This window comes from Scyliorhinus canicula, chromosome 6 (assembly GCF_902713615.1).
Source record: "Scyliorhinus canicula chromosome 6, sScyCan1.1, whole genome shotgun sequence".
Lineage (NCBI taxonomy): Eukaryota > Metazoa > Chordata > Chondrichthyes > Carcharhiniformes > Scyliorhinidae > Scyliorhinus > Scyliorhinus canicula.
Window position 1 is genome coordinate 13997505 of NC_052151.1, and position 12296 is coordinate 14009800.

The 12296-nt window shown below is 50.7% G+C and overlaps 1 protein-coding gene across 3 annotated transcripts in view; it reads right to left on the reverse strand.

Annotated features, from left to right (window-relative positions):
• Window positions 1-643: 643 nt before the first annotated feature.
• Window positions 644-12296, reverse strand: part of susd4 (sushi domain containing 4) — a 223200-nt gene continuing 211547 nt past the window's right edge. For all 3 annotated transcript variants that reach the window (XM_038798984.1, XM_038798982.1, XM_038798983.1), the window contains one exon: window positions 644-1713. In XM_038798984.1, the coding sequence (XP_038654912.1) occupies window positions 1703-1713 (11 nt within the window). In that variant the 3' untranslated portion in view covers window positions 644-1702. The remainder of the gene's footprint in view (window positions 1714-12296) is intronic.

Sequence of the window (12296 nt, forward strand, 5' to 3'; positions counted from 1 at the left end):
TATCAGAAGATGAGGAGGAATTGTCATAGAATTTACAGTGCAGAAAGAGGCCACTCGGCCCATCGAGTCTGCACCAGCTCTTGGAAAGAGCACCCTACCCGAGGTCAACACCTCCACCCTATCCCCATAACCCAGCAACCCCACCCAACACTAAGGGCAATTTTGGACACTAAGGGCAATTTATCATGGCCAATCCACCTAACCTGCACATCTTTGGACTGTGGGAGGAAACCGGAGCACCCGGAGAAAACCCACGCAGTCACGGGGAGGATGTGCAGACTCCGTACAGACAGTGACCCAAGCCGGAATCGAACCTGGGACTCTGGAGCTGTGAAGCGATTGTGTTATCCACAATGCTACCGTGCTGCCCCTTGAATGTTGAGTGTATTCAAGAAAGGGGTTGACAGAGTTTGGATATGAAGAGAGTTAAGAGTTACACGAAGATGGGGTTGAGGTAGAAGATGAGCCATGGTTTTGTTGGGGCAGACTCGAATGGCTGACTCCATCTCCTACTGATGTGCGATGAGGAAAGTCTACCGTGAGGCTGCCCTGCGGCTCGGCTCCAGCAACGGTGTTGTCCATTGAATGACACAACCAAAGTGAATGAAAACAAGAAGACAGGCCTACTCACCTGAATGTGCTTTATTAGCAATCCTCTCATCTGCAATCCAGGCTTCAGCATTGAGAAAGAGGGAGGGGAGGGTTTGAACTCAGTACCAACGCCAGCATCAGTACTGAAAGAGCAGGAGGCAACGACAGTGCAGCACAAAGTAAGACACCTCTGCCAGCAGCACACAGGAGCAGCAGCACCTGACCCCAGTTGATCAAACTGCACCCCCTAACAGGAGTCCAAAAGAGGAGGGAGCCCAAATCAAGGTGGGAGAGGGGGGGAGAGAGAGAGAGAGAAAATAAACTGGAGGTATCAAACAAAACTAAATCAAGCTGGTCTGAGAGAGAGAGCGAGAGCCAGAGAGAGAGAGAGCGAGAGAGATAGAGAGAAAATAAACTGGAGGTATCAAACAAAACTAAATCAAGCTGGTCTGAGAGAGAGAGCGAGAGAGAGAGAGAAAATAAACTGGAGGTATCAAACAAAACTAAATCAAGCTGGTCTGAGAGAGAGAGGGAGCGAGAGAGAGAGAGAGAGAGAGAGCGAGAGAGAGAGAGAAAAAATAAACTGGAGGTATCAAACAAAACTAAATCAAGCTGGTCTGAGAGAGAGAGGGAGCGAGAGAGAGAGAGAGAGAGAGCGAGAGAGATAGAGAGAAAATAAACTGGAGGTATCAAACAAAACTAAATCAAGCTGGTCTGAGAGAGAGAGGTAGCGAGAGAGAGAGAGAGAGAGCGAGAGAGGTAGAGAGAAAATAAACTGGAGGTATCAAACAAAACTAAATCAAGCTGGTCTGAGAGAGAGAGCGAGAGCGAGAGAGAGAGAGAGAGCGAGAGAGATAGAGAGAAAAGAAACTGGAGGTATCAAACAAAACTAAATCAAGCTGGTCTGAGAGAGAGAGCGAGAGAGAGAGAGAGAGTGAGATAGAGAGAGAAAGAGAGTGAGAGAAAAGAAACTGGTATCAAACAAAACTAAATCAAGCTGGTCTGAGAGAGAACGAGAGAGAGAGAGCGAGAGAGAGAGAGAGAGAAAATGAAAACATTGAACACGAAAAAGGAATGATGCAGGAAGGAGATGAGTCCTGAGGATGGGCCATCATGGGGAACCTGTGGAAGTTGAAAAGTTGAAAAATAGATCAAAGAAAGGACAGAAGAGGCCTGGAGCAGACAGCAGGAAACAGCCTACCCACCTGAGAGGGCCAACTGGGAAAGTGCCACCTGTGCTGGGTGGAAGTGATGAGATTTTATGGAGAAAAAACATTTTTCTTTTCCTTCCCCAAGCGAATGAAAATCTCTCCTATTAATCATTCTCTCCATATTCCTTCATCCTGGCTTCATTGCAGAGAAGTATCAGGGATTGGACTGCTAGAAAAGTCTCCCTCCTCCCTCCTGTATATCTTTCTTTCCTCATCATCATCCTGAACTCCCAAAGACTGCCCTCTGGAGACCCTTGCGCCCGTTCCCAGCTTCTGCTGAAACGTTGGCAAATCTGGCAATGTTGGGTTAAAGCTATGAGTCAAAGGTCATCAACAGAGAGGCAAAGGAGATTTACCAGAATGCAACAATGGATGACTTCAGTTACCTGGAGAAACAGCGTTTACTGCTCTTACAGCAGAGAAGGTTAAGGGATATGTAATTAAGGTGTTCAACATCAGGAAGGGGTTTGGGAGAGTAAATAAAGGAAAGGCCCAAAAGGACACAGTTTGACATAATTGGTAAAAAGGCCAGGGTGGGTAAAGAGAAATTGTTTAATGCAGCGAGTTATTACGATCGGGAATGCTCTGCCTGGGAGGGTGGTCGAAACAATAACTCCCAAAGGAGAAAATTAGACACCTACTTGATGGGAAAAGTGGTGGGATGTGGGGAAAGAATAGAGGGGGTGGAATTAATTGGATAGCTCTTGCACAGACACAATGGGCAGAATGGCCTCCTGCTGTATGACTGTGAACAGATGTACAAAAGGCTTTGCTAAGCTTGGCTACCAAAGTCTGTGGTGTTGGGCCGGTGTATCTGCCAGTCCCCACAGCAAAGCTGGTTTATCCTGTTCAAAATTCAGGCAGCACAGTGGAACAGTGGTTAGCACTGCTGCCTCACGGTGCCAGGGACCTGGGATGGCACGGTGGCACAGTGGTTAGCACTGCTGCCTCACAGCACGAGGGACCTAGGTTCAGTTCTGGCCTTGGGACTTGGAGGACCAAAATGTTAGCCATGACTATGGGACAGATTTCCATAGCAGCCACCATGATGTGGGGGTAGGACGGTGACTAGGCACATTCACAAAATCTCTCAGATCCAGTGTCCTCTTCACTGAGGTGTTGAAGCAGCAGACTGGACAGTAACAAAGGCACAAGTGGGCTGGTCATGAGCTTTGTGGATAAGACCAAAACTAGGAACAGTACACTGGCTCTATATCAGGTGGCCCATCTCCTTGCAGCGGCAACAGCATCGATTCTCCTGCGTAGTCACTGTCTCCTCCTGTCTTCAAAGTGCTGCTGCCCCCTCCCACCCTTGAGGGAGCTTGGATTTGGGAAGAGGGAGAATGATTAAAAGGAAAAACATCATTGGTGCGCCTTGCACCGAATACGACTAACACATGCTTAAATGCAGACAGCTATTATTGAAGGACTTTATTTACACTTCCTCAACAGAGAAGGCAGCAGAGAGAGCTATATATAGAACATAGAACATTACAGCGCAGTACGGGCCCTTCGGCCCCCGATGTTGCGCCGACCTGTGAAACCATCTGAAGCCTATCTGACCATAGAACATAGAACATTACAGCGCAGTACGGGCCCTTCGGCCGTCGATGTTGCACCGACCTGTGAAACCATCTGAAACCTATCTGACCATAGAACATAGAACACTACAGCGCAGTACGGGCCCTTGATGTTGCGCCGACCTGTGAAACCATCTGATACTACACTCCCTCCCAATTTGAAAAAACAACCTATTCATCAAAATGGAAGGTGGCGCAAGTAAATAATATTCCAAAATACGATATGAATAAGGGCAGCACAGTGGCGCAGTGGTTCGCACTGTTGCCTCACGGCGCTGAGATCCCAGGTTCGATCCCGGCTCTGGGTCACTGTCCGTGTGGAGTTTGCACATTCTCCCAGTGTCTGCGTGGGTTTCACCCCCACAACCCAAAGATGTGCAGAGTAGGTGGATTGGCCACACTAAATTGCCCCTTAATTGGAAAAAATAAATTAATTGGGTATTCTAAATTTTAAAAAAATACGATATGAATAAACCGATATCAACAATACTTGACAATTTAACAGGTTGGATTGCATAGCTGTTTCTCCTGGAATTGCAACCATATGACTAATATGACCAGAATAATTTAATGTAAAATAAATGTATTTTATAATTAGCCACGGTTCACAAAGATCAATAGGCATCCCGCTCCGTTATCGATAAACAATTGTTTATGTGCCACCCTGACTTGGAAATATATCTTTGTTCCTTCACTGTTGCTGGGTCTCCTAGAGCTCCCTCTCTAACAGCACAGTGGGTGTACCTACAACTCAGGGACTGCAGCGGTTCACAAAGGCAGCTCACCACCACCTTCTGAAGGGCAACTAGGGATGGGCAATAAATGCTGCCCTAGCCAGCGACAGCCACATCCTGTAAATGAATGTTTTTAAATACCCAACTTGAGGGCCACCGCTCCACAACAAGCATTGGGCAGGGTACGAAAGTAGGCGTTCATGAACTACCACAGCCGGTACAGGGATTGAACTCACCCTCTTGGCATCATTCTACATCACACTATAGCCAGCTGAGCCAACCACTTCCCACAGTGTTGTATTGCCTTGATACTACACCCCCCCACAGTGTTATATTGCCTTGATACTACACCCCCCCACAGTGTTGTATTGCCTTGATACTACACCCCCCACAGTGTTGTATTGCCTTGATACTACACCACCCCCACAGTGACGTATTGCCTTGATACTACACCCCCCCACAGTGTTATATTGCCTTGATACTACACCCCCCACAGTGTTGTATTGCCTTGATACTACACCCCCCCCCCACAGTGACGTATTGCCTTGATACTACACCACCCCCACAGTGTTGTATTGCCTTGATACTACACCCCCCCCACAGTGTTGTATTGCCTTGATACTACACCCCCACAGTGTTGTATTGCCTTGATACTACACCCCCCCCACAGTGTTGTATTGCCTTGATACTACACCCCCCACAGTGTTGTATTGCCTTGATACTACACCCCCCCCCCCCACAGTGTTGTATTGCCTTGATACTACACCCCCCACAGTGTTGTATTGCCTTGATACTACACCCCCCCCACAGTGTTGTATTGCCTTGATACTACACCCCCCCACAGTGTTGTATTGCCTTGATACTACACCCCCCACAGTGTTGTATTGCCTTGATACTACACCCCCCACAGTGTTGTATTGCCTTGATACTACACCCCCCCACAGTGTTGTATTGCCTTGATACTACACCCCCCACAGTGTTGTATTGCCTTGATACTACACCCCCCCCCCACAGTGATGTATTGCCTTGATACTACACCACCCTCCCACAGTGTTGTATTGCCTTGATACTACAACCCCCCCCACACAGTGTTGTATTGCCTTGATACTACACCCCCCCACAGTGTTGTATTGCCTTGATACTACACCCCCCACAGTGTTGTATTGCCTTGATACTACAACCCCCCACAGTGTTGTATTGCCTTGATACTACACCCCCCCACAGTGTTGTATTGCCTTGATACTACACCCCCCACAGTGTTGTATTGCCTTGATACTACACCCCCCACAGTGTTGTATTGCCTTGATACTACACCCCCCACAGTGTTGTATTGCCTTGATACTACACCCCCCCACAGTGTTGTATTGCCTTGATACTACACCCCCCACAGTGTTGTATTGCCTTGATACTACAACCCCCCCCCCCACAGTGATGTATTGCCTTGATACTACACCACCCTCCCACAGTGTTGTATTGCCTTGATACTACAACCCCCCCCACACAGTGTTGTATTGCCTTGATACTACACCCCCCCACAGTGTTGTATTGCCTTGATACTACACCCCCCCACAGTGTTGTATTGCCTTGATACTACAACCCCCCACAGTGTTGTATTGCCTTGATACTACACCCCCCCCACAGTGTTGTATTGCCTTGATACTACACCCCCCCACAGTGTTGTATTGCCTTGATACTACACCCCCCCACAGTGTTGTATTGCCTTGATACTACACCACCCCCCACAGTGTTGTATTGCCTTGATACTACACCCCCCACAGTGTTGTATTGCCTTGATACTACACCCCCCCCACAGTGTTGTATTGCCTTGATACTACACCACCCCCACAGTGATGTATTGCCTTGATACTACACCACCCTCCCACAGTGATGTATTGCCTTGATACTACACCCCCCCACAGTGTTGTATTGCCTTGATACTACACCACCCCCCACAGTGATGTATTGCCTTGATACTACACCCCCCCCACAGTGTTGTATTGCCTTGATACTACACCACCCCCCACAGTGTTGTATTGCCTTGATACTACACCACCCCCCCACAGTGTTGTATTGCCTTGATACTACACCCCCCACAGTGTTGTATTGCCTTGATACTACACCCCCCCCACAGTGTTGTATTGCCTTGATACTACACCCCCCCCACAGTGTTGTATTGCCTTGATACTACACCCCCCCACAGTGTTGTATTGCCTTGATACTACACCCCCCCACAGTGTTGTATTGCCTTGAGACTACACCCCCCCACAGTGTTGTATTGCCTTGATACTACACCCCCCCACAGTGTTGTATTGCCTTGAGACTACACCCCCCCACAGTGATGTATTGCCTTGATACTACACCCCCCCCACAGTGTTGTATTGCCTTGAGACTACACCCCCCCCCACAGTGATGTATTGCCTTGATACTACACCCCCCCCCACAATGTTGTATTGCCTTGATACTACACCCCCCACAGTGTTGTATTGCCTTGATACTACACACCCCCCCCCACAGTGTTGTATTGCCTTGATACTACACCCCCACAGTGTTGTATTGCCTTGATACTACACCCCCCACAGTGTTGTATTGCCTTGATACTACACCCCCCAGTGTTGTATTGCCTTGATACTACACCCCCCCCCACAGTGTTGTATTGCCTTGATACTACACCCCCCACAGTGTTGTATTGCCTTGATACTACACCACCCCCCACAGTGATGTATTGCCTTGATACTACACCCCCCCCCCCCACAGTGTTGTATTGCCTTGATACTACACCACCCCCCACAGTGTTGTATTGCCTTGATACTACACCACCCCCCCACAGTGTTGTATTGCCTTGATACTACACCCCCCCCACAGTGTTGTATTGCCTTGATACTACACCACCCCCCACAGTGTTGTATTGCCTTGATACTACACCCCCCCACAGTGTTGTATTGCCTTGATACTACACCCCCCCACAGTGTTGTATTGCCTTGAGACTACACCCCCCCACAGTGTTGTATTGCCTTGATACTACACCCCCCCCACAGTGTTGTATTGCCTTGAGACTACACCCCCCCACAGTGATGTATTGCCTTGATACTACACCCCCCCCCCACAGTGTTGTATTGCCTTGAGACTACACCCCCCCCACAGTGATGTATTGCCTTGATACTACACCCCCCCCACAATGTTGTATTGCCTTGATACTACACCCCCTACAGTGTTGTATTGCCTTGATACTACACCCCCCCCACAGTGTTGTATTGCCTTGATACTACACCCCCACAGTGTTGTATTGCCTTGATACTACACCCCCCCCCCACAGTGTTGTATTGCCTTGATACGTCACCACCCCCCACAGTGTTGTATTGCCTTGATACTACACCCCCCACAGTGTTGTATTGCCTTGATACTACACCCCCCCCACAGTGTTGCATTGCCTTGATACTACACCACCCCCACACAATGTTGTATTGCCTTGATACTACACCCCCCCCCCCACAGTGTTGTATTGCCTTGATACTACACCCCCCCCACAGTGTTGTATTGCCTTGATACTACACCACCCCCACAAAATGTTGTATTGCCTTGATACTACACCACCCCCACACAATGTTGTATTGCCTTGATACTACACCCCCCCCCACAGTGTTGTATTGCCTTGATACTACACCCCCCCCACAGTGTTGTATTGCCTTGATACTACACCCCCCCACAGTGTTGTATTGCCTTGATACTACACCCCCCCCACAATGTTGTATTGCCTTGATACTACACCCCCCCCCACAGTGTTGTATTGCCTTGATACTACACCCCCCCCACAATGTTGTATTGCCTTGATACTACACCCCCCCCACAATGTTGTATTGCCTTGATACTACACCCCCCCCCACAATGTTGTATTACCTTGATACTACACCCCCCACAGTGTTGTATTGCCTTGATACTACACCCCCCACAATGTTGTATTGCCTTGATACTACACCCCCCCCCACAATGTTGTATTGCCTTGATACTACACCCCCCACAGTGTTGTATTGCCTTGATACTACACCACCCCCCCACAGTGATGTATTGCCTTGATACTACACCCCCCCCACAATGTTGTATTGCCTTGATACTACACCCCCCACAGTGTTGTATTGCCTTGATACTACACCCCCCCGCCACAGTGTTGTATTGCCTTGATACTACACCCCCCACAGTGTTGTATTGCCTTGATACTACACCCCCCACAATGTTGTATTGCCTTGATACTACACCCCCCCCCCACAATGTTGTATTGCCTTGATACTACACCCCCCCACAGTGTTGTATTGCCTTGATACTACACCCCACACACACAGTGTTGTATTGCCTTGATACTACGCCCCCCCACAGTGACAGAGGAAACTGCACAACCTCCTCAGGGTGGCCAGGGTGAGTAGGCAACACTTTGACCCCATCCCCGTCCCACACACCCGTATCACCCCCCTCCCCCACCGGGAGGGCGGCCAAACCCCCATCCTGTACCCATACCGGCCGTGATGGCCGGGTGCCCTGGCCACTGGGCTGCATGCGTCGGACTGACTGCCAGAAAAGAATGCAGGAGCTGGAGGACCTGGAGAACAGGTCCAGGAGGCAGAACCTGAGAATCGTCCGCCTCCCTGAAGGCAGTGAGGGATCAGATGCGAAGGCTTATTTGACGGACATGTTGGAGAATTTGATGGGGCCTGGGGCGTTCCCTTAGCCCCTGGAAGTGGACAGAGTGCACAGAGCCCTCGCGAGGAAGCCCCGAGTGAAGGAGCCGCTGAGGGCGATGGTGGTACATGTGCACCGGTTCGTGGACACGGAAAACATTCTGCGATGGGCCAAGAAGGAACGGAGCAGCAAGTGGGAGAATTGTGAGCTTCGCATTGATCAGGACCTGGGCGCGGACTTGGCCAAGAGGCGAGCTGGGTTTAATCGGGCAAAATCGGCCCTCTTTAAGAAGGGGGTGAAGTACAGGATGTTGTATCCAGCGCGTCTGTGGGCCACCTATGAGGAACGGGAATTTGACTTTGAAACACCGGATGATGCATTGACTTTCATCAGGGGAAAGACTGGATGTGAACTAAAGACACTGAATACTTGGGGAAAGTATTGCAAAGGCGATTTGTTGACAATCACTTTTGTGCTGGTTTGCATAAGTAGGGTTATGTGCTATCAGGTCAGCTTGGTCAGCTGACTCACGGAAGCACAGTGGGGGGCGAGCAGGAGATAAGTTTGATATGGGGGGTTGGGTTTCTGGTGCTGTTACCGGGGGGGGGGGGGGGGTGGGGGAGCTGCTTTGCTGACACGGGAGGAACTGCTACTGGGGGAATGCGGATGCCTGAGAGTGGGCTCGAGGAGACCGGGGACGCGAGCTGGAGGCTGGTCTAAAAAGGGTGATGGCTAGTCGACGGCGGGGGGGGGGGGGGGGGGGGGGGTCATCGAGTCCCCCAACCAGGCTGATTACATGGAACGTTAGAGGGCTGAATGGGCCGGTCAAGAGGGCACTTGTGTCCGCGCATCTGAGGGGGCTGAAGGTGGACGTGGCAATGCTACAAGAGACACACGTAAAGGTTACAGACCAGATGAGATTGAGAAAGGGGTGGGTTGGCCAAGTGTTCCATTCAGGACTGGACTCAAGGACCGGGGGGGGGTAGCGATTCTGATTAATAAAGGGGTGGCATTCGAGGCAAGGAGAATAGTGTCAGACACAGAGGGTAGGTACATAATGGTGAGTGGGAAGCTGGAGCGGGTGCGAGTGGTACGCGTGAACATATATGCTCCAAACTGGGATGATGTGGAATTTATGAGGTGGGTGTTAGGTAAGATCCCAGACTTAGAGTCACACAACCTGATCATGGGAGAGGCCTTCAACACAGTCATTGATCCGGAATTGGACCGGTCAAAATCCAGGACAGGGAGGAGGCCGGCTGTGGCAAAGGAATTGCAGGGGTTTATGGAACAGATGGGGGGACTAGACCCACGGAGGTTTGGACAGCCAAGGGCGAAGGAATTTTCCTTTTTCTCACATGTCCACAAGGTATACTCTCGCAGCGACTTTTTTGTTCTGAGCAGGGGGCTAATACCGGAGGTGGTGGATACTGAGTACTCGGCAATTGCAGTGTCGGATTATGCCCCACATTGGGTGGATCTATGAGTTAGTGTGGAGGGAGGGCAACGCCCGCTGTGGAGACTGGATGTGGGGTTGCTAGCGGACAAAGCGATCTGTGGGTGGGTTAACAAGTCCATCCAGAACTACCTGGAAACAAATGATACGGGGGAGGTCTCTGCAGCGACGGTCTGGGAAGCTATGAAGGCAGTGGTCTCGATACGGGCCCACAGAGAGAAGGCGGAACGGGCTGAGAGGGACAGGTTAGTTGAGGAGATACCCCAGGTGGACAGGAGATACTCGGAGGCCCCGGACACGGGGCTACTGAGGGAGCGGCGGAGGCTACAGGCGGAGTTTGGGCTGTTGACCATAGGGAAAGTGGTGGAACAGTTGGGGACGGCTAGGGGGCCGAACTATGAGTACAGGGAAGGCAAGCAGAATGTTGGCGTACCAGCTCAGGAAAAGGGAGGCGGCCAGGGAGATAGGGAGAGTAAAGAGTAGAGGTGGGATCACGGTCCTGGACCCAAAGGGGGTGAATGAGGTGTTCAAGGACTTTTACAGTAAATTATATGAGTCGGAATGGCCGGCTGGGGTGGAGGGGATGAGGCAATTTTTTGGGTCAGTTGAGGTTCCCGAGGGTGGAGGAGGATCTGGTGGAGGGGCTGGGAGCCTCAATTCAAATTGAAGAAATAATCGAGGGGCTGGAGGATATGCAGTCGGGCAAGGCCCCGGGGCCGGACAGCTACCCGGTGGAATTCTATAAGAAGTTTTCAGAGATATTGAGCCCATTGCTGCTCAGGGCATTTAATGAAACAAGAGAGAAGGGAGCCCTCCCTCCAACATTGTCACAGGCCTCGATTTCATTGATCCTGAAACGGAAGAAGGATCCGGAGCAATGCGGGTCATACAGGCCAATTTCTCTACTGAATGTGGGAATGCCAAACTGCTGGCTAAGATACTGGCCACTAGGATACAGGACTGTGTCCCGGGGGTGATGGGGAAGACCAGACAGGATTTGTTAAGGGCAGGCAACTCAAGGCCAATGTTTGAAGGCTCCTAAATGTTATTATGATGCCCTCAGAAGGAGAGGAGGTGGAGGTGGTGGGAGCGATGGATGCGGAGAAGGCTTTTGATTGGGTGGAGTGGAATTACCTGTGGGAGGCGCTGGGAAGGTTTGGGTTTGGTGAGGGCTTTATTGACTGGGTGCGGCACCAGTAGCGAGTGTGCGTATGAACCGGCTGAGGTCGGGTATTTTAAACTACACCGAGGGACGAGGCAAGGGTGCCCCCTCTCCCTGTTACTGTTTGCTCTGGCCATAGAGCCATTGGCCATGGTGTTAAGAGCATCTCGGAATTGGAAAGGGCTGGTTCGGGGTGGGGGGGGGGGGGGGGGGGGGGGGCGGCTCTATGCAGTTGACCTGCTCTTGTACATTTCGGACCCGTTGGAGCTGATGTGGGAAGTAATGCAAATCCTGGGGGAATTTGGCAATTTTTCAGGCTATAAATTGAACATGGGGAAAAGCGAGATGTTTGCGATCCAGGCAAGAGGACAGGAGAAGAGACTGGGAGAGCTGCTGCTTTGAATTGTAGGGAAGAGCTTTGGATATCTGGGAATCCAGGTGGCCTGGGAATGGGAGGCACTGCTCAAGTTAAACCTATCCCGGTTGGTAGAACATATGGAAGGGGACTTTAAGACATGGGACATGCTCCCGCTATCACTGGCGGGGAGGGTACAGACCGTGAAAATGACTGTCCTCCCCATATTTCTGTTTGTCGTTCAGTGCCTCCCCATCTTCATCCCAAAGGCCTTTTTAAACGGGCGAATAGGGTGATTTGGGGCAGTGTGGGTGGGTGAAACCCAGCAAGTGAAGAAAGTGTTGCTGGAGCCCAGTTGGAGGGAGGGTGGGTTGGCGCTGCCGAACTTCTGCAATTACTACTGGGCGGCTAATATAGCCATGATTAGGAAGTGCGGGAGGGGTCGGCATGGGAGTGGATGGAGGCGGCTTCATGCAAAGACACCAATTTGAGAGCACTGATAACGGCACCTCTCCCGTTCTCGCCGGCCCGATACTCCA